The sequence below is a fragment of the Zeus faber genome (assembly GCF_960531495.2).
Source record: "Zeus faber genome assembly, chromosome: 2".
Taxonomy (NCBI): Eukaryota; Metazoa; Chordata; class Actinopteri; order Zeiformes; family Zeidae; genus Zeus; species Zeus faber.
In genome coordinates, this window is record NC_137189.1 from 13,882,575 (window position 1) to 13,903,332 (window position 20,758).

The 20,758-nt window shown below is 41.4% G+C and overlaps 1 protein-coding gene across 1 annotated transcript; it reads left to right on the plus strand.

Annotated features, from left to right (window-relative positions):
• Window positions 1-12,225: 12,225 nt before the first annotated feature.
• Window positions 12,226-16,517, plus strand: LOC307246881 (protein ABHD1-like; the record flags this gene model as incomplete). The annotated part of the gene is made up of 8 exons (XM_080022919.1): window positions 12,226-12,345; window positions 13,101-13,261; window positions 13,838-14,020; window positions 14,155-14,200; window positions 14,712-14,824; window positions 15,284-15,599; window positions 16,054-16,219; window positions 16,327-16,517. 8 exons carry the CDS (start codon window positions 12,226-12,228, stop codon window positions 16,515-16,517), a joined length of 1,296 nt encoding a protein of 431 aa, XP_079879045.1.
• Between the last annotated feature and the right edge of the window lie 4,241 nt (window positions 16,518-20,758).

Here is a 20,758-nt window from a genome sequence, read left to right on the forward strand (position 1 = left end):
TGTACTACAGTTTATAGCTGCCTTGGCGAGCAGTGTAATCAAATGATGTGGGATGCAAAGGAGATCCCCCAATTACTTTTATTTAAATGTTATATACTGTATGTGTTTTTCTGCTGATAGGGTATGGCAATCGCTCTATTGCCATAAAATACATTATTAATGATTGAAAAAAAAGTTTGACCATTCATCATAATAATATGGAACACTCTGCTATACCTGTTTCACTACTCACTGCGTGCCCTCAAGTGGTGTTTTAAGGGCCCTCCGACACAGAAACAAAGGCAGAGATGTTGCAAACACACCAGTTTATTGTAGAAAGTGGACAAGATGGAACAAGCCAGGAGCTCGTCATGACAGAGGTTCTCCCCGTGTGTGTGGGGGGATGGGGGTTTTACCTGTTGCTCATTGATTGCTGAAACGAGCAGCAGCCGTACAGCCACCCTGATCCCTGGCCCAATTACCTAGACCATCCAGTTATTACGCAGTTAGTATGTCAAAACACATTTAAATCAGAAGAGAATAGATGAAGGAAACAAGACATTTATTTGACGATGAATACAGACTGACAACGATTTGACAATAGGACTCTATAATGTTGTGGAGCTCGTCCATAAAAATGTATATAAATGTACTTTATATGTTTGGATGATGTATCTAGCAGGGCCACTAGAGAGATCTTACCCTGGTGTAGTCCTGACACTGGTTGTAATGGAGACTATAATGTAGCTGACGATTGAGCAGTGAAATGTGCTGCAGTCAATTATTAAAATGTGCTGCTGTGAGCAGTAATGTGCCGCTCATGGCACGGGTAGCATGGTTGGTAGTAAAGTAAGTGGTCTTAGATGTAAAGGACACCAGAATGGATGCTGGAGAATGAATGGAGGGAGGACGCTCAGTACGCTTTGAGGAATACGAGATTATAATGACATTGCTATCGAATTTAAGCATCACCACCAGCTACAGTATATGCATGACTTGCCTTTGGTCAGGCTAGTAGGGATTTTTGAGCACTGAGAATAGCGGCTGAATTGAATGTTAGGTTGAATGTAGGAGGCATACGCAGATCATGACCATCTGCCCAGTTGTTGGAGATTACTTGCATGGCAGCTGAAGAAACCGCCCCGATTCTCAATGAACGTCCCGCGTACTGCTGGGCCGATAATATGCATTTAGAGAGAAATAGGTTTAGATGACGGGTGTAATGAGAGGCCATCTGGGCTCTGAAAGGAATAAGCTTCCTTTCATCTAACCCTGTGAATTCACAGTAATTTCAAAAGACAATTGCTATTATTTGTTGTGCGATTTTGCTCCTTGGATTCCAAAGATGTATTCACGTGTGGCATGTTATCTTCTTGCAATCTAAATATTTATTCACAAACGCACCACAGGAAAATGGGAACACCCCTCTTCCATGGGGGACCAAACTGAAACCTAGATTGAAATCCTCGACCAATGGCAGTTGAAGGAGGTCACTTTCATTTCCGCCCTTTTAAGAAAGTATAAACAATGATGCATCTTGTGTCTCGCCAGACTCTTGCGACCACCTTGTTTAAATTAGGAAGATAACCTTACATTACCTGGCGCTTTGCCGTGCTGCTTTTTCTTTCCTTTATTGTTCCACATTCCACATTTGTTGCAACGCTACTTGCAGAGACCCTCAGGGATACGTTTCCACCTCGAAAACCTTTCGCATCCTCCCTTCTCCAGTGCTGAGTAGTCCTGATAGAGGACATTCTGTCAAACCTGGCTGACGAACCTTCCTTTTAAGAATACCTTTCCCCTGGTGGCATGTGGCCATGCGACCCCAGTAAGTAGACTATTTTTGGACAAGGCACTTCACCTGCCTTCAAACGAACACACCAGATTTTCAGATGCCGCCGACACCACCAATCTACCACACGACCAGCTCTGGACAAGCCCCATCCGTACAACCTTCGCTGCATCTCGCCGTTCCAAAACCCGACAATATGGAGGGACCAGTGGCCCAGACGAAACAACCCATTGGAAGTTATGGTGATCCAGGGAGCTGCAAATTAGTATGCTCGGAACTCTGGTAAATCTCATGATGGTGTGGGCACGACAATTTCTTTATTTCTATTATTCAGCGTACAGTTAGCGGCACCTTTTGTGTGTTTTCAAATACAAGACCTCTCAGCCAATCCAGAGTATTACCTTCCCTTTACCATACCAGCCATTCCCCCACTTCCCAGGTGTGTGTGTTTGTATCTTAACTTGCTGTTTGTATCTTAACTTGCTTTAATCTCCTTTTTCAACCTAAACCTTTTTTACCATATTATCAAATTCTGTTATTATAAATAAGAATTAGTTGTTTGATTGAGAAGTAGTTGGGTATTTATCTGATATCTCCTGTAAGAATTCCTGACTGTAGAACTAAGCGACCCTGAGAGATATGGACCTCTGTCGACACCCGTACAGTCACAAAATGACTTTTCATTTTCCCATTTTTATTATGAAATGGGTGGCCCCCAACTAAACTAAACTATATATATCAATTATAGGTCCTAATCATGTTACATGGTTAAACTAAGCCTTAGTCATGGCTTTGTTAACTGAAAAGGCTGTCATGCAGGGGTGTTCAAACTTTTTTCACTGAGGGCCACATACAGAAAAACATGCGAAGGGCTGGGCCACTCACTACAGGTGAGGTATATCGCCTCACCTCCAATGTATTAAAGTTAGCAAAATCAATCAAATGTAGATAAATTATGCTTGATAATTGAAAATGTTTAAAGAAAAAAAACAGCCTACATCACAGCTTTCCATCCATTAGAGTTTTCATTTATTTTGTTACAAAAATGGTTGACAGCACATTCTCAAAACAGCAGCCTCAGATTGCTTCTAAGTGAGGATGGCGATCCCCCTTCAAATGATGTCAACTTAAATTGACTGAATTTATGAATTAAGGCGGGCCCTGCAGAGGGTCGTGTGTTCACCCGAACGTACCACTGGAACTACCCTCCCCTCCCTGCAGGACTTATACACCAGGAGGTGTAGTAGCAGAGCCCGCAGGATCATGAAGGATCCTCACCACCCCAACAATGGACTGTTCCAGCTGCTGCGGTCAGGCAAGCGCCTCCGCAGCCACACAGTGAGGACAGAGAGACTGAGACAGAGTTTCTCCCCGCAAGCCATAAGGACTGTAAATGCTGAACTCACCAGGGGTCCTCACTGAGTCACTCACACAGGCCCCACTGCCTTACTGTACTGTATGTAGCCTACTGTACTGCATACTGTATCACTGTTCTGGGTTACTGCATACTGTTACTGCGTGTACTGTATTGCTGTTCTGTTCGGTGTTACTGTATTGCAGTTCCGTACTGTTGTACACTGTACTGTAACCTCCACACACACTTTATTCACATGCCATTTTACTGCACATTTCCATATATACAAATAGCCTATCCCATATACATAACTCTATTCCCTTTACTACTATTTTGTACCCACACTCTGTATTACCTTTTTGGGTCTTATTTTATTTAATTTAATTTTATATTATTCTATTCACTAACTGCATTATGTTTCAGGAATCAGTTAGTTTCAGTTAGTTAGCTAGTGTAGTTTCTGGATGATTTTGATGTGTTGATGAAGAAGGAGTCTCCGCTGACGCTGACTTGATTAAAATAATAGTTTTATTACATAAGTCAGCATCACACCAGACTTGCTATGGACGTCTGGGAGAGAACAGGAGCCTGATATATTCTCTCCCAAATTAAGTAAAAGACTTGTCCTATATACTAGTACAGAGATCATGTAGCCCATCTGGTCACAATACATAGGTCACAGTTCAGCACTTGTCCGACATAAAACTACACATTTCCTTCTCTGGCCAAGCTGGAGGCCTCCCTACATCCTTTCTCATACGAGCCTCTAAACAGACACGTTATTGTCATTCTCTGTATGACATGGAAGCAATAAATTAAAAGTAACATACGTTAGTAATTATACCACCCAATCACTATACCAGGGGCTCTGATTCTTGAGAACCCGGGGCCCTCATTCAGACGCCTCACTAGCTAGGTAGAAATTAGGTTAGCTATTATGTTAAGTTTAAGACATTTCACTGCATATACTATATGTATGAACGTATGTATATGTATGTGACAAATAAACCTCTTGAATCTTGAATACTGTGTAATATATTTTTAACTCACCTATAATGGGAACAGCATTGCACTCAGTGGGAGCAGTGATGCTGCGCTTTGGACTGAAGGATGGCTGGCAGGTCAGGAGTAAGTTTGGTGGTAGGGATGCGAAGGCCATCACAGAGATCTCAATCTGCTTTTGTTCAGAGTTAAAAGAGAAAATGTTTGCTCACATGTGTATGTTGAGCCAAACAAACTCATCATTCTTTTTGCGTGGCATCTCATCAGAGGAAACTTGGCCTTTTCCAAGCTCCGGTCGAAGTCGGGTAGGGAGAGAAGCTGATTTTGATTCTTTAGAGAATTATCACACTGCATTTCAATGAGTTCTAACTGCAGACTCTCTTCCATTTCTTCTGCATCCATCAGGAAGGGAGTCGAGAACAGCTTGATTTCTTTCTCAATGATAGAAAAATCTTGGAAGCGCTGACTGAATTCTCATGAGAGATCGCTGCAGCACGGAGCCACGACTTAGCCAGCGCACATCAAAATGGTAGAGTAGGTCCCCGTATTCAGCATCGACATCAGATAGGAAAGCTTGAAATTCTATGTGGTAGAGCCCTCGTGCTCGAATTATGTTGACAGTTTTCACAACAGTGTTCGTCACATCACCAAGTTGGATTGTCTTGGCACAGAGGGCTTCTTGGTGGATAATACAGTGCATTTTAACAGCCTCACCACCACTCTCTTGCACCTTGGTTCGCACCATAGAGGCCATTCCTTTGCGCTCGCCTGTCATTGCTGGAGCCCCATCCGTTCTAACTCCACACAGCTTGACCCATTTAAATCCCATCTTGTCAATTGCATCAGACACAGCTTCAAAAATGTCCTTACCTGTTGTTGTGCCCTTTAGAATCCTAAGATCAAGCAGCTCCTCCGTAATGCAAAAGTTATCGTCAACTCCCCGCAAAGAAATTATCAGCTGTGGCATCTGTGCGCTCATCACATGCAATCGAGTAAAAATCAAAAGCACAAGCTTTATCTGACACTTGAAGTTTTGAGTTAGCAGCAGAAACCCAATGGCTATAATTTGTTAACCAAAAGTAATCCTCAGTAATGCCTTCTCTATGTCAAATAGAATTAGTATAAACATAATAATAAGCAAGTGAAAATAAATATTTTGATGGCCTTATTTATGTACTTACTAATACCAAGTTAAGAAATAAGCACAAAGATTTTTTGGACTTGATGCTGTCTCAGTTCCATATGTTTAAACTCAGAATAATCAAAACATTCACTGAATTGATCTCATCAACATGGGAGGACTTAGGAAAGAAAAGTCAAAGTGGGAGAGGAGCTGGAGAGCCCATAAACTAAGTGTGTTTTTGTTCATAAAAAAGGGAAGAAACAGCACAGAGGACAAAGAAAAAACAACCATGGACCACTTTGGAGAAATCAATCACCAAATCAAGTCATCCAAGCCACCAAATTAGAAAGACAAGTAGTCATTCACCAAGAACAAATGATCAGCATTCTGCAGCCCCAAACTTGACTCAGCACCGTTGAAGTGGATGCAGTTTGTTTTTACATTGCACAAGAAGAAGAAGGGAGGATTGGGACACCACAGAAGCCATTTGTGAAACTATTTAACATAAATGATAACCACTGAATCACAGCAACCTTTTCTGTGGATCCAATGAGCTTTGCATATACTGTATATGACAGCCTGAACGCAAACATAAAGAAGAACAAAGAGCAAAAGCTATCCAGGTTAATTTGTCCACAAGCATGTCAATTCCTGATAAGAAAGCCTACCATGCAGATGCAGCAGCCAGCCAGCATTTGCGGAATTTTTGCAATGGCCTTTGCATCGGTATTATGTGATGGAGTAACACAACAGGCAAGAGGATTGCCAGTTTCAAGAAAAAAAACAAAACAGGACACAAAGACCGTACAGCGCTTTGTGGAACAAAAAGGCTCCAGTATTTCTCCAGTTTTGCTATGTGATCATAAAAAATCTATAGTGAAAGAACAAGAAAGTAATGTCAGATGTAATAATTGTAAAAATTCCCATCTTAAACAACTTTCATGGCTTTACCGTACAAAGTGATGCAATCGATTTTTAAGTGGAGATAGCGTGACCGCATCTCTCCAAGGTGTGACTGGGGTGACCACAGTCTGAGCATGGCACCTCCGGCAATCGGCGCGGAAGCATCCATATTGCCAGGTCCACCAGGAGGCAAGGCAGCAGCGATCACCTGTCAGTTGAAAAATCCAGGCATCACTCCCTCCCCAGGTCTCCAGCTTTCCCATTTGAAAGACTTCGCTCAGCTGGCAGGCCTACCCGGTAGCTCGAATCCCGCAGAGGGCGTACCTCTCCCTCCCCCAGGAGGAAATCTCCTCCTTTGCCGCCAGCGACGCATACAAACCAGCCAGAGGGATCCAGGAAGTCCTCCCCCCGCTCAGGCCCCACCTGTTCGACCTCCCATCACTCAAGATGAGTATACTGTACCTTCGCCCGTTTCCTCCCCCAAACACCGGCCAGTCCCATTTCCCCGGGCACCAATCTCACTTCATCCTGAACGCGCTTGAGTCCCTCGTTGCTCAGCTGAAGAACTTTGAACAATAACACTATTGCAGAATCTTAAGCAACACAACAATGTCCGAATAATGTCCGGACCAGATTATCCAGACATTGTCCGGAGTTACACGTGTAGCTCACAACCGGAGATTGTCCATGTCAGATGTGTTTACACTTCCAGGTAGTGTTACTTAAAAGTCGAATACTAGTTTTGTGCATCTACTTGGTCTGATATCCTGTCTGGGAAAAGCAAAGCACACTGTAAACTGATTTACCATTTTTCACATTCTAAATTAAAAACATTTAACTTGACATATAATCTTGACAATAATCTTCTTCTAGTTAAAAATCTTCACAAATACACATCTGCACTTGGTAGCACTTGTCTTGTTATACATTTGCTAATGTCCTGCTTTATAGGTGGTTTCGCACAAACAGTTCTGGGGACTCCCTGAGGGGAACTAGGAACTGGGGAGGTCCCCCGAGAACAAAATACCTTCAAGGGCTTTTTTTTTCCTGGTTGTATTTGCACCGCACTGGAACTCTGAAGTGATGTAAGCCAGTGGTATTTCAGCACAACTTCCATGTTCCGTGTTGTATGTACTCCGTAACTTTCACTGATTTCACCTTATCAGTCCACTAAAAACTGTTTCTGAACAAGGCGAGAAATAAGCAGCATAAATATGCTGAATCTACACTCATATTAGATCTACGAGGCCTTATTTTAAAGTTCGTTACGACTTTCTTAAGGCAAGGGCTTGCATCGGGACACCGCACGCGAATAAGTAAAGTTTGATTTTTATTGTTTTTTACATTTTTTATTGGTTATTTTGTTGTTACCTCTGAGTGTACGTGGGCTGGTCTGCACCCAGAGCGATGCGACTCGACCGGGCGGACTCAGTCCGAGGGACCGGTGGAAGTGATGGAACTTCGTATGTCTTCTCCCTTCTTTCGCGCCTTCCTTTCATTATTTGCCTTTGAAAAACGTGACGACCCCTCTGCTCCACTAGATGTCCCTGTAGCCTTTGTTGTTTTGTTGGCTCTTTGTTTTGCGGGATCCAGGTCAGGGTGGAGGGTTGTCGTAAACTTAATGAGCCACACCAGGGCTCTGTGTTGTTTTTTGATATAAAAAAATGGGGATGGTAGCTCAGGCAGTAGAGCTGGTGGTCTAGTGATCTAAAGGTTGCTGGTTCGATCCCAGGCTCCTCCTGCTAGCATGCTGTAGTGTCCTTGAGCAAGACACTTAACCCCTAATTGCTCCTGATGGCTGCGTCCGTCGGTGGTTGAATAATTGTAAGTCGCTTTGGATAAAAGCGTCTGCTAAATGTAAATGTAATGTAATAAAAGCCATGCAAAAAAATTTTAAAAAATAAAATAAATAAATAAATAAAAATAACAATAATAAATAAATACACAAAACTACAATCGTTTCTAGTTCCTGGAGTGCGGACACAAAAAAAGGCAGGTTCCTCCAAAAAAGTGCTGATAACTATGATGAACTTCCTGCGGTGTGAAAACGCCTTATGCGATAGCAAACATGGCAGTTTGGGCACTTGTCTCAGTGATTTTGGGTTAAGTTATCACATGTGACAACTTGCTCCAAAACCACTGAGTCAAGTTACCGGTGCACATAGACACAGGGAGTCTGCTTTTAAGTGTTGTCATATGTAATTTTGTCAATGTGTTTTGTCACAGCTTGGCTCCTAAGCTGTGACAAAATGGGAGACCAGACAAATTTGCAAGTGTGGAATAAGCATATTAATTTAGAACATAACAACAAAGCTGCCGTTTCCACCAGCCTGGGCTGAAAAAGAAAAAGCCAGCAAGTGGTTTACACGCTTCTTAAAGCGGCACCCTACATTCTCTCTCAGAAAGCCAGAGGCAAGTGCCTTTAACAAGTATAATGTCAACGCTTTCTTTGACAATCTGTAGAATTGATTTTAGGCTGACATTAAATGGGACCAGGGGACATCCGGACTATGGAGGAAAATGGTATGGCAACTGTGCAGAATCCAGAGCGATTGGTGGCCAAGCGTGGGTTTAAACAGGTTTGGTCCCTGACATACGGCGAAAGGGGTTTGCTAGTGAGCATGAGCAGTCGCAGCAACAGTTCAGCAAACTGAACTTCCGCGATCACTTCCTCAACAGTGGACCCCCTGGCAGCAAAAGGAGAAGCAAACCCCTCTGGCTTGATGAAGCAAACACACTATGTGGATTTCCTCAATCCTTTTGTTGAACATGCCAAGTATTCAAAGGAAAAGCCATGCTTACTCCTTCTGTACAAACACTGATGGTCTAAATTTTGCCAAAGAAAATTGCATAATTATGCTCTCCTTCCCAACCCACTGCTCACATAGGCTGCAACCTTTTGAAGGAACGGTTTATGGGCTGCTGAAGAGGCATATAAACTCAGTGTCTAATTGCTGGATAAGGACAATCCGGGAAAAAAAACAATCATAATCTATGACATCCCTGGTAATGTGGCAATTGCATATTGTCTGGCTGCAACCCCACTGAATATTCAGGCTGGCTTTCTGGTGACAAGGTCTCAACCTAACAACAGGTATGTATTATTGGAGACAGAATTTGTACCATCCTATGTCTCAGATCACCCCTTTCAGAGCGCAGCCCTTCCAGGCCCCAGCACAGACCCAGCCCTTCCAGGACCCAGCACCAACCCAGCACTTCCAGGTCCCAGCACTAACCCAGCCCTGCCACCACCTCACCCTTGCCTAGTAATGCCAGCTCCACCCACCAATCAACTCCAGAGGACATTTGGCTATACCCAAAAGCGCGTCCGAGAAAACTAGCCCGCCATCCAAAAAAACCCCCAAAATAAACAAGAAAAACTGCTATTCTCACTGACACACCAGTGAAGGAGGCACTTGCGGCTGAAAGGCAGGCACAAGCTAAAAATAATCTATTCCAAAAGAAATGCAGGGGAACCAAATCGAAAACACCAAAGACCAAGAACGTACGTATAAAATTAAATACTCCAGATGCCTCTTCATCAGATGAAGATGATTGCCTGTGCCTTGTTTGTGTGGAGCCATTTGCGAACAGCTGTCCAAAGCTGCTTTCACACATGCACTGCAAACCTGAAATTATCGGGACATTATACGGAGGAGCTGTATATGTGAACGCAAATGTCCAAATCATTTGGACTGGACATTACCTGGACTTTACCCAGTCACCACTTTAGTACAAAGTCTGCAGAATGTCCGTGATCTTCGTGCACCGAGCGTAGCTGCTACGTACTATTTTCTGCTTCCTTTATCTTCCTTTCCACTCTTTCGTTTATATATTGCGTCCAAATACATGAAGTCGGCCTGCCATTCGTTCTCCACCTCGTAGACTAATTCTTGGTTATTGACAATACCACATTACCGGTAAATGGAAATCTTGGATCACATGGTGAAGATGCAGTGAATGGAGAAGAATCTGAGTTGAACACAGTTAATAGTGACATCCCCCAAGGATCTGTTCCTGGGCCTTTGTACTTTATATGAATGATTTGTAATAACGTGGTCATTTCATTAACTCATAGTAATGTGATGATTACTTGTATTAACATAATACGTTACAAGATAACCTTGCTTCTTTGTAAAGGCATCAATACACCAAATATCCTCATTGGTATTTATGTTCTTTGCAATTTTAAATAGTTAATCTCTTCATGAAATGCCTTGCTTTCATTAGAATTGCATAATTTCTTGTGTCCTGGACTGTTAATTGAGTCACATTCATGTTGTGAAATTCTACATAACTGCCTTTGCTCAGCACCTTTGTACCGTTATCACTCCATTCATTCAAGATTTAATTACAAGAACGCCTTGTACAGTAATTCCTAGCGCCACTTGAAGTAGCACTCTCTAAGGTTCCTTGAGTATGTAAGATCTTCTCTTCTCCAATTCCTTCAAGTGGCTGTCAAGGAAAAATTTTGAGGAGGCTAAAACTGTTAGGAATACGGGCAGGTGAACCCAAATGCAGGACACACACGGTTTTGGGAGTAGGTACAGGGTTTAATGTGCAGACAGACAGGGAATCAAGAACAGGAAACAGATGGGGTATCAGGAACAGGCAGAGACTCAGGAACAGGCGGGGAATCGGAACCCAGGAACGGGCGGGGAGTCAGGAGCCAGGAACAGGCGGAAGTCAGGACTGAGAGCTGCAGAGGCGTGCACACACCCAGGGAAACATGCACAGCACATGCAGGAACACATGCAATGATCGGACAGTGACAGAGTGGATGGGGACCCGGTTAAATACCCTAGGAGTGACGAGGAAGGTGGAAACAGGTGGTGAGGTTAGTAACTAGGGACAGGTGTAATGGCAGGGATGTGATACAGACAGAGGAATCTAGAGAGGGGCATAGCAACCTATAGACAGCCAGAGGGAGCTAGAGAGGGCTAGGGGGAGACAGATGGACCTAGAGCAGGGCAGGATCCTGACAGAGACTTTGTGTGTTATTACACACACAGTTTGCACAACCCAAAATAACTGAATTCACACCAGCTAAAGCCAGTTTCCCTTTGTGCAATATATAATTTCCTCATGATTATTGTCACATGGGTTATATGCACCTATTTTTAACAAATTATAATATAGATTCCTATCGGTATGTAATCTATATTTGAATTATTTTGTCGTTTCTGAGCTAAATAGCTGTATACTGTTTGCAATTGAAGCCATGGCTCAGGATAATTGATGGCTCCTCTGCAGCGCTGCTTCTGAAGCGTGAATGTGGTGGCAACTTGAAAAGTTGAGCAATTCAATGTTGTCATGCAGTCCTTAATTAAGTAGGAGATAAAACCCAAAAAGATTTAGCCTAAAATGACTTTTATGGACATTAATCTTGGTCGTTATAACTTTATATTCCTAATCAGACAAGTACAAGTCAGGGTGCATAGAGCATGCCCCCAGCCGACAACGGGTGTAAGGCGAGGAGACGCCCTGAACGGGACACCATTCCAGGGTGTCCCATTTCTTTATTTCCCAATAAGTCAGGTGTTATCCTCCTTAGGATACAAGAAAACAATGGCAAATAAAATGAATAAATACATGAACAAAAGGAGGTAAAATAATGAATAAAGTGGTGTTTAAGACATGACGGAGACGGTTCAAATAAAGAGTCAATCAGGACAGGAAAGGAGGAATGGACGAACAAGCCACACAGTAAACCTAGTGTTTCCTCAGAATACTACACAACTGCCTGGTCACTAACTGGTGGGGGCGCGATAGATAACGGTGCTGTTCCGACATTAAGAACCTGGAGGAACCGGTTTCCCAAGGTGAGCTTCAAAAGCAGGAATTCTACCCTGCAAGTCAATGAGCTGTCGGGGCTGATAACAGCCAGGGTGCAACAGTGCGCTGGGTGATCGGAGCAAGATAAAGTCTTGAAGTCTATACCTTGTATGGAATATATACATTTATCTCTTTTCTTTAATGGCATTTTAAGGCACTTTTCGCCACAGTCCGTTAGTTCTACTTGGCTGATTTCCAACTGCAGCCTGTATACGTGTATACGCGTCTTACCCCGCTATGCTGTTGTTCCACTTGGAGCTATGGGAAACGTGTCTGGAGAGTTTTTCCAAGCCTCTCTTGGTGGTCGTCTGCACCTTCACCGCCGCACTGTGCTTCAGCTGGGGCCGCAGGTGCCAGGTCAGTCGGGAAAGGGTGGTTGGAGCTATCTCTTCACTCTTTCTTCAGTTTAGTTCCTTGGATCACTTGTGCCTGCTTCCTCATTTTAATTGGATCTTAATATCTGATCTCATGGCATCCTCTCCCGCTTTGTTTATGGGAGTGATTAATACAGTCTTTCTTTATATCCTTAAACGAGAAGACACATGTGCCCGTACATTTCAAAAATTCAATATTCCACATACTGTATATTTTCAAAACTGTTTTTGCTATGGCCTTCATAAACTTCTTGTGTCGGTCGTTATGAAAACATTTGCAAAAGTGGGTGTAAAACTAACAGCTTGGGTAACTTTGCTTTTGGTAGCGCTTGAGTGAGAAATTCATTCAGAATTTTCAAAACCGTGCTCATTGAATGCATTTTGCGTCGATGAAAGTCATTCACGGTTTGATCCACGACGAGTGCTTTTGTGCAAACTTTGTCAGGAGTTTTGACAGAGTGCGCACAGAATCGAAAAATGAAATTGAAGCTGTAATTGCGCAAGTAAAAAGTAAAAAAATACTTGTTATGAGGAACAATGTTTTGAGTGTAATGGTCCTACAACAATTAACTAAAAGGTTGTGAAAATAATTTGGGCCAAAAGTGTTTAAAGTACAGGCCTATACCTTAACGCTATCGTAAATGATGAAACTGAACAACAGCTGCAATTAAGGGACATTTTTACTTCTCCTCTCAGCAAGGACTTTACTGAAGTAATTCTTTGTGTTTTGTCTTCCAGATCCCAGTCTTGGTGTGTAACGATGGTTTTCGGGCGTTCCTCCACCAGCACTGCCCCGAGGTGTCTGAGCGCTTCTGCCCGACTCCGTGGTGCTGGGGAGGAAGACTCCAGACGCTGGTCCCGACCTTCCTCAAATCCAAGCCCACTGTCGGCTATCGCAAGTAGATTCAAACTTATCTACCAGAGCTTCTACGTCCTATTTATTACAGGGCTCTGTGGAATACTCGATTCCGATTGGTCAAGATGATATTCAGGGGTCAGTTATTTCTGAATAATCTCTACTGATCTGTTAATAATGACCGTTGCTACAGGTGACCACATCTCTGCTTTGATTCCGTCCCTCATTTCACGCTGTTGTGGACTATTTTTCTTAGCGGAGGCTCCTAAACTAGGCATACTAGTATACAATTGTTGTTTTCTTTTATTCAGTATGTAGCTGTGTAATATGAAGAACAATTTTCAGCCAACTGGGCATTATCGAAAAATAACCCTGATCACCTTGTTGGGGGTTATTTTTCAATAATGACCAGCTGTTTGCAGGTTACTCCGTTCATTTGGAATGATCGAGAAGACAATTTACAGTTGAGTTTGCTATTTTCAAGACAGTTATTGGATTTAACTAATTTAAGAGCCAGTGCAACACAATGCTACTCATTTGCATCGGGTACATCTATTGCATTGCACAGCTTCCTGACGTACTGTGCCATTGTCCAATGGCTCTTTCTTTCTTTCATTAGCGAGTTGATTCAAACAGTTGATGGCGGTCGGATCTGCCTGGACTGGGCGGACAACGGGTCCAGCACGTTGTACCCAGACCCGGCGATGCGTCCCACCGTGCTTATCCTACCTGGCCTGACAGGGAACAGCCAGCAGTTCTACATCTTCCATATCATCAACCAGGCCTCCAGATGGGGTTACAGGTCTACACCATCATGTGTCATCACTTTACCCTTGGGTTGGAATTGTTAATAATTGAAGCAAACAGAAAATAGTGTTGTAACTTCCTTGTGCATATATATATATATATATATTTGTTTATATATTTCTCTTTTAGATGTGTGGTCTTCAACAACAGAGGGTTTGCTGGAGAGGAGTTGCTGGTCTGTAGAACATTTAGAAAGTTCTTGTTGTTCTCTCCAGAAGTAATAAGAAGAGAAGAGGTGCAGGCGATGGCGTCGCCATTGTTGAATGTATAATTAATAAGTAACCACCGTCTTAAATTACTGCGGGATGGTCTTGAGTGGCTCCATCCAAAAAGGACTTGAGGCTTCTCCGGTGACCATTAGCAGGCGATTGGATCACCCTTCAACTTTAAACAAACGTAACAACAAATTATGTGTTAATTAGAGAGAGTCATGCAAAAAAAATATTCATCAGCCACCCACTGGTAGCCAAAGCATGAACTGTGGAAAGAAGTTATGCCTATAATGTTAATGTAATATTTCTTGCTGCCAATGTCAAAAAAAAAAATGATAATAGTTGTCAGTTGTTGTCTTTGGCTTTTGAAATAAATGTTACCAATTTAAATGTCAATGTGTGAATGCAAACTAGATGTAGTGAATCCATCTCCTATGCAAACCTCTTCTCTTCCGCTCTGCTGCCGTTCCTCAGACACCCTACACCTTCTGTGCTGCCAGCACCTCAGATCTGGAGCGTGTGATCCTCCACATCAAAGATCTCTTCCCACAAGCCCCTCTGCTGGGCGCCGGCGTGTCTCTCGGAGGGTGAGTCAGCGCACGCTGTACTAGGTTTCAGCTACACTTGAGGGAAAATATTAAATACAATGTTGGCATCCTCACCTCCCCTCCTCTGCCATATTCAGGCTACTGTAGTTACACATTAAAGTGGTAATCCATGAGATTGTCTGTGTTGGGTGGATCACACTACAAGTCTCAGAATTCCAGATGAATTACACTAGTCTGTCAAATTCACCACGGCTGCCTCTCACTTCTTGTGCATGGCCGATCAGTGCATTCTTGCCGAGACTGGCAGACCTCTCCACACACAATGGAAACAGCATATAGAGCAAATGCATAACGCAAACGCATTGAATGGCTTTTTCTTATAAAGTGTCAGCTAAATTGAGTGTCAAGTAAGTTATTTCTATAACAAAATAATATGCATTTCCGCTTTAGTGCTATATTTGAATCTTTTCACTATTTGTTTCTCTAAACCCTGCCCAGCATGTTGGTGCTGAACTACCTGGCAGATAAGGGCGCGGAGTCGGGGCTGATGGCGGCCATAACGCTGTCCGTCTGCTGGAACACTCAGAAGTCCTGTGACTCTCTGGAGCAACCAGTCAACTGCCTGCTCTTCAACCGGTACCTCGCTGCCAACCTGTGTAGCACCATCAACAGGTCAGATGGCAGGCGGGCGGCGTGTTTGTCCATTCATATTAGGTTTTGCCTCAACAAGGTTTTATTTTTTTTATATATGTGTGTTTATCAAAGGAACCGTAAGGTACTGGAGAAAGTGGTGGACATCGACTACGTGTTGAAGGTAAGATCTGTGTCTGAAGCATCACATCAATGCGATGCCATGAAATAACAATCACTTACATTGTACTTAAGATGTGCTTGAATATACGAAAAATATATTTTCTCGTTATCATTTGTTGACCACAATAACACACTTTATAACAAGTATACTAAATGCTAATGTTTAAATTTTTTTAAGTATTCTACTATATTGTCAGTACAATTACAGTATATTAATGTGTAGTATACTATAACTCTACTCTAAATTAGTACATTAAATTAGAAGTACCAAAAAATACCCTTCAAGTATAATCTGAGTAGAAATTTACTTTCAACACACTTCACATACAAAAAAATAAACTTTCAATATGGAAAACATTGACCTTTTTTCATTTGGGAAGACAACATTTTTGAATCTTGGGTTACACACTTGTACGTATTAGTCATCCTATTCTCCATCGGTCCGTCCCTTCCAGTCACGCACCATCCGTGAATTCGACGAACGTTTTACAGCCGCGGTGTACGGCTACCAGTCCTGCACTGACTACTACAAGGACGCCGACCCCGACTTGAAACTCCACAGGACGGCGATGCCCGTCCTCTGCCTCAACGCTGCCGATGACCCCTTGTCGCCCAAAGAGGGTGAGCCAAGGAATGATGTTGAATTCCATGGTTTTATTTTCCCACGTGTCTTTTTCCCCATTCCATTTCTAATTGTGATTGTGATGTTTCAAATCGAACCCGACCAGCCTTTCCTTTGGCTGCGGCCCAGCCCCTGCCCAACGTGGCCCTGCTGGTCACGGCCCACGGCGGACATGTAGGCTTTTTGGACGGCTGGTTCCCGCGGGGCGAGTGCTACATGGACCGTCTGCTGGGACACTTCATCCAGGCAGCGTTCGAACACACTGAGGAGTTGAACCAGGCCTGCGGTGTCAAGTAGTTGCTAGTGGTGTGGCCTGGACCTTTATTTATTATTATTATTATTTTTTTTTTATCTCTTCTGATGTGAAAAAGTAGAGATCCCAAAGAGGAGTAAACGGCCGGACAGGAGTGACATCTATGAGTTTTAATGACGTGAACTCCCTCCATCTTGGATCGTCTTTGACACTTTTCTATGTACTGTATCATGACTGTTAGGAACATTTGCACTGCACATTTTTATTTTCTCACAGGGATCAACTCCCATTTTTACCTCACAACGTTTACAAATGCAGATACCTCAAGCTTTGAGTTTGTCAGAAAGGCAGATTTCAACATTTTGAAGCATTCATTGTTTCCATCATGTCTTTCCTCAGTTACAGTCGTATCCAATATTGGTAAAGTCAGTCGGTAAAGTAGGTTTGTCATAACAGAAAACAACTTGGTGTAATGAGGGAGTACAGAAATATAAATAGAATAATTTGTATAGCTATAATTATACATTATATGTAATTGTTCTGTAATAATTATATATAATAATTACTGATGAGACATCATACAGGTATAGTGATATTATCATGCCTAAAGCAAACCAGAAAGCTTCCCTTTCTTGAACTGTATGATACCTGTGTGCTGTTAAATTTAGGGTTAGCTGAGTTTAAGACAGCGTGGTATTTTTTTTTTTTCCATTTGTACAGGTTTATTTATCGGTAGCGGGTGATATATATTTGAATTGATTCAGTTGCCGGTATTTGAAAGGTGCATTATTATTATCCTCAAACAGAATACCTCATGTCGCCGCCACGGCTCCTGTTTAAATCATCCAATATTGCATAAAAAATTCATAACTGCGCATTTTTCAGTTCACAGAAGGTATTTTTAATGATGTGTGGAAGTAACTTTTAATCTGACTACACACACACACACACACACACACACATAAATAAATCTATGATTTCCTGGGTTCTGCCGTAGGAGTTTCTGCTTCGTGCAAGACATTGTCAACCCAAAGCTGTTTTAAACTCCAGAGGAAACACAGAATAGCTGGTTATTGAGGAAAGATTGAGTCTCAAAATAACCAAAGGCAATGCGGTATTATAATAATTAGTGACAAAAGGTTCCACTCTTTTTTCAGATTTGATTCTTGAGGAGCCACTCAGTAAAAAGAGTTGCTCAATTTTACAATTATTCATTTGTTTAATTCTTAGCTCCGATGAACAATGACCGAGAGTCAAAAGAGTCGGTTCGTCTCTGAGTTGTGAACCATTAAATTCTGTTAAAATTATTTATTTTGGCAGAAGACTGCAAACTATGGATTCCAGAAAAATAATTTAGCCTAATTCCTTTGAAATATGGTTTTGGGGGAAGAATGGAATGTCTGAATGACAAGAAGAATTGACATGTATGCGTTAAGAACGTGAACATGTAAATCAGTCACATTTGATATGAATTAGGCCAAACACTTTAGGACTTTATCTATCTTGTAATTATTTTTCTATTTTTGGTTGAACATCCACTCGCCGTTGGAGTGACTCCTGACTCCTGACTCATTCAGAATATTTGTTCTGTATGGACGAATTGTTCGGGAATTTTTCATCATTAATCACAACAACAAAAACATTTTTCTGCTCTAGTTCAATCTTCTGACTACATCTCAGGCTTAAATGTCTACTACAAAACTGTGCTGTGTATTATGACTTTATATCACCATTGAATTTTGGACTTTGTACTGTAAGGGGAAGTACAGTTGTGAGTATAACTCACAGTGAACAGCTTACTGTAATAACGTGGTGGTTCCTGAAGGTGCTCAACATTTACTCTTGGTCAGTGAAAACGAGGTGATAAAGTGCTAAACCTCTCATGGTCGAGATCCCGTTTGCTTTACAATCATGTCTTAGTCGCCTGATTCATTACTCTAATGCTTGTGCACATTACGGTGGCCAGACTACCTCAGAATCCAATAAATTAAAGTCCTATGTTCTGTATTTTAAAGTGTATGCAATTTAACCAACGCAGTTCCATCATCAAAATGTGACAACTTGATTGGCTGGCCTGTTTGTCTTTGTGGGCTGTGTCTTATTTAACATCATATGACTTTGTTTTTGTTTTTTTTTATAATGGTGAAAATAACAAAAATAAACTAATAACATTAAATTGGACTTAATCATGTTTTTGTTATTCCACATTTTCTCCCAGTGATTGCAATCAGAGCTCATTCTCACACAAGGATATAATTAAACCTCCATTTCTTTTTATGATTATGATTTTATGATTTGGCATTTATTAAGGTTTTCAGTTTTGTTAAATAAAGAAAAAAGCAAATAGCAATAAACATTACTCTCTTGACAATATAATGAAAATCTAATAACATAACAAAGAGCAGAGAAAAACAAAATAAATAAAAGATTGAAAAATGGAAAAGCAAACCTGTATTTCTTCTATAAACCTGTTTTCTCAGGAGGCTGCAGTGATTATAATGTATATATAAAGTAAAGAGCCACCAGTTATTTGGGTCTGTATGGTTAAATACTTTGCTGGTCTAATTGTGGAAACATGCGCTGGGCCCTCATCTGGGTTTCTGACCCAAAATCCAAAGCCTTTTATCTCAGTGGCAGGTCACTGATGTGTCTGGGGGATTGATTAACCAGGAAAGCTATCAATAATTAACCGGGGACGATAAAGGCCCACACCCTGTCACAACGCTAAACCTTCAGCCTCATTAAGATTTGTTTAATGACGGCGGGGCCTGGAAACCTGGAAACCATCTAACGGCATCTCACTTTCTGTAGAAAACCAGAATGAAAAAGTCGATGTTCCCCCACTGTTTGAATTCTATTCGAGATTAGATGTCAAGATGTCACACCAGCATGGATACAATCCTTTCCATGTATTATATATATGATATAATAAAATACAATATAATATGATATAACAACAACAACAATAACAATAACAATAACAATAACAATAACAACAACAATAACAATAACAATAATAATAATAATAATAATAATAATAATAATAATGTGGACTATTGTGTTATTATATTGTGGTATTTTATTTTTTGTAATATTATATATAATTTTTTTTGTTCCTTTTTGCCATTACCTTTCACTCTTTTGAGCTGAAACAGTGAAATTCTTTGAATTTTGAAATCATTTTGTGATTTCAAAAGATAGATTGATTGATTTTAAAACCCTAATCCTAACCGGAAAAACTAGAACAAAAACAAAAGAAAACTATTCATTGTAAGGCAAGAAAGCACCTTTCCACCTGATTAGAGTGCTAACACACCAATCTACCATTACAGCTTTTCTCAATTGTTTACACACTGACACTGGTACTCGAGACACAATGACCACAACCTGGAACTCAGGTACCAATCCCCTGAACTAATTCTGCTAAAATGCAAGCACATTTCCTGCTTCACACTCAGATTGCAGTTCTACACCACGCTTTTTTGTTGTTGACTTTTTTGTGTTTAGGGTTAGTTCATGGTGTGCATGGTGTTCATGCCATTCAAAATGCTAAACTTAAATTTCCCACTATCCACGCTAACTCCACACTTGGGCAAGCACATGTTGCACAATTGTTCAATTTGCAATCAGAGGTTTACTGTAACAAAGGGGCCACAGTCGAGCTCTTCTGTTTTGGAGCAATGGATGGCAACACAGGAGAGAGAGGCACAGCAAGAGGAGTGAGAGTAAGAAGAGGAGGACGGGGAGGAAGAGGATGAGGAGGATGAAGAGCAAGACCAAGGAGAGCTCGAATCAACCGTGGTCTAATAATGAGGGAGGCTGGGCAGAGAGTTCCTCAAAACTTGAGCAGGTTTACAATAGCTTTGATCGTCCAAACTTTCCGAAATTAGAATAGGTAAGAAATCTACTCTCATTATAGTATTGTATTACTGTATATCAATACAGTACTCAATGGAGTAACTATTGATCATTAACCATAACCCCTAAACATAACTCCTGTATACAGTACATTTTTCTATTATTTGTTCTGTATGTAGAACACTTTACACATCCAACTTTGTTTTTGTTGGGATGTATACAGTGTTTTGGGAAAAAAAATAAAAATAACATTTGGTTAATATATATAAGTATATTTGTGTGTTTTATATTTGAGAATAAAAACATACAAAATATTTTACAACAGACAACTGTACATACGTAGTTACTATAACCCTGAACATGCAAAATACATACGTCTTCCGATAAGGCATTTATACTAGTGTTTTCCATTCATACTGTACTAGTG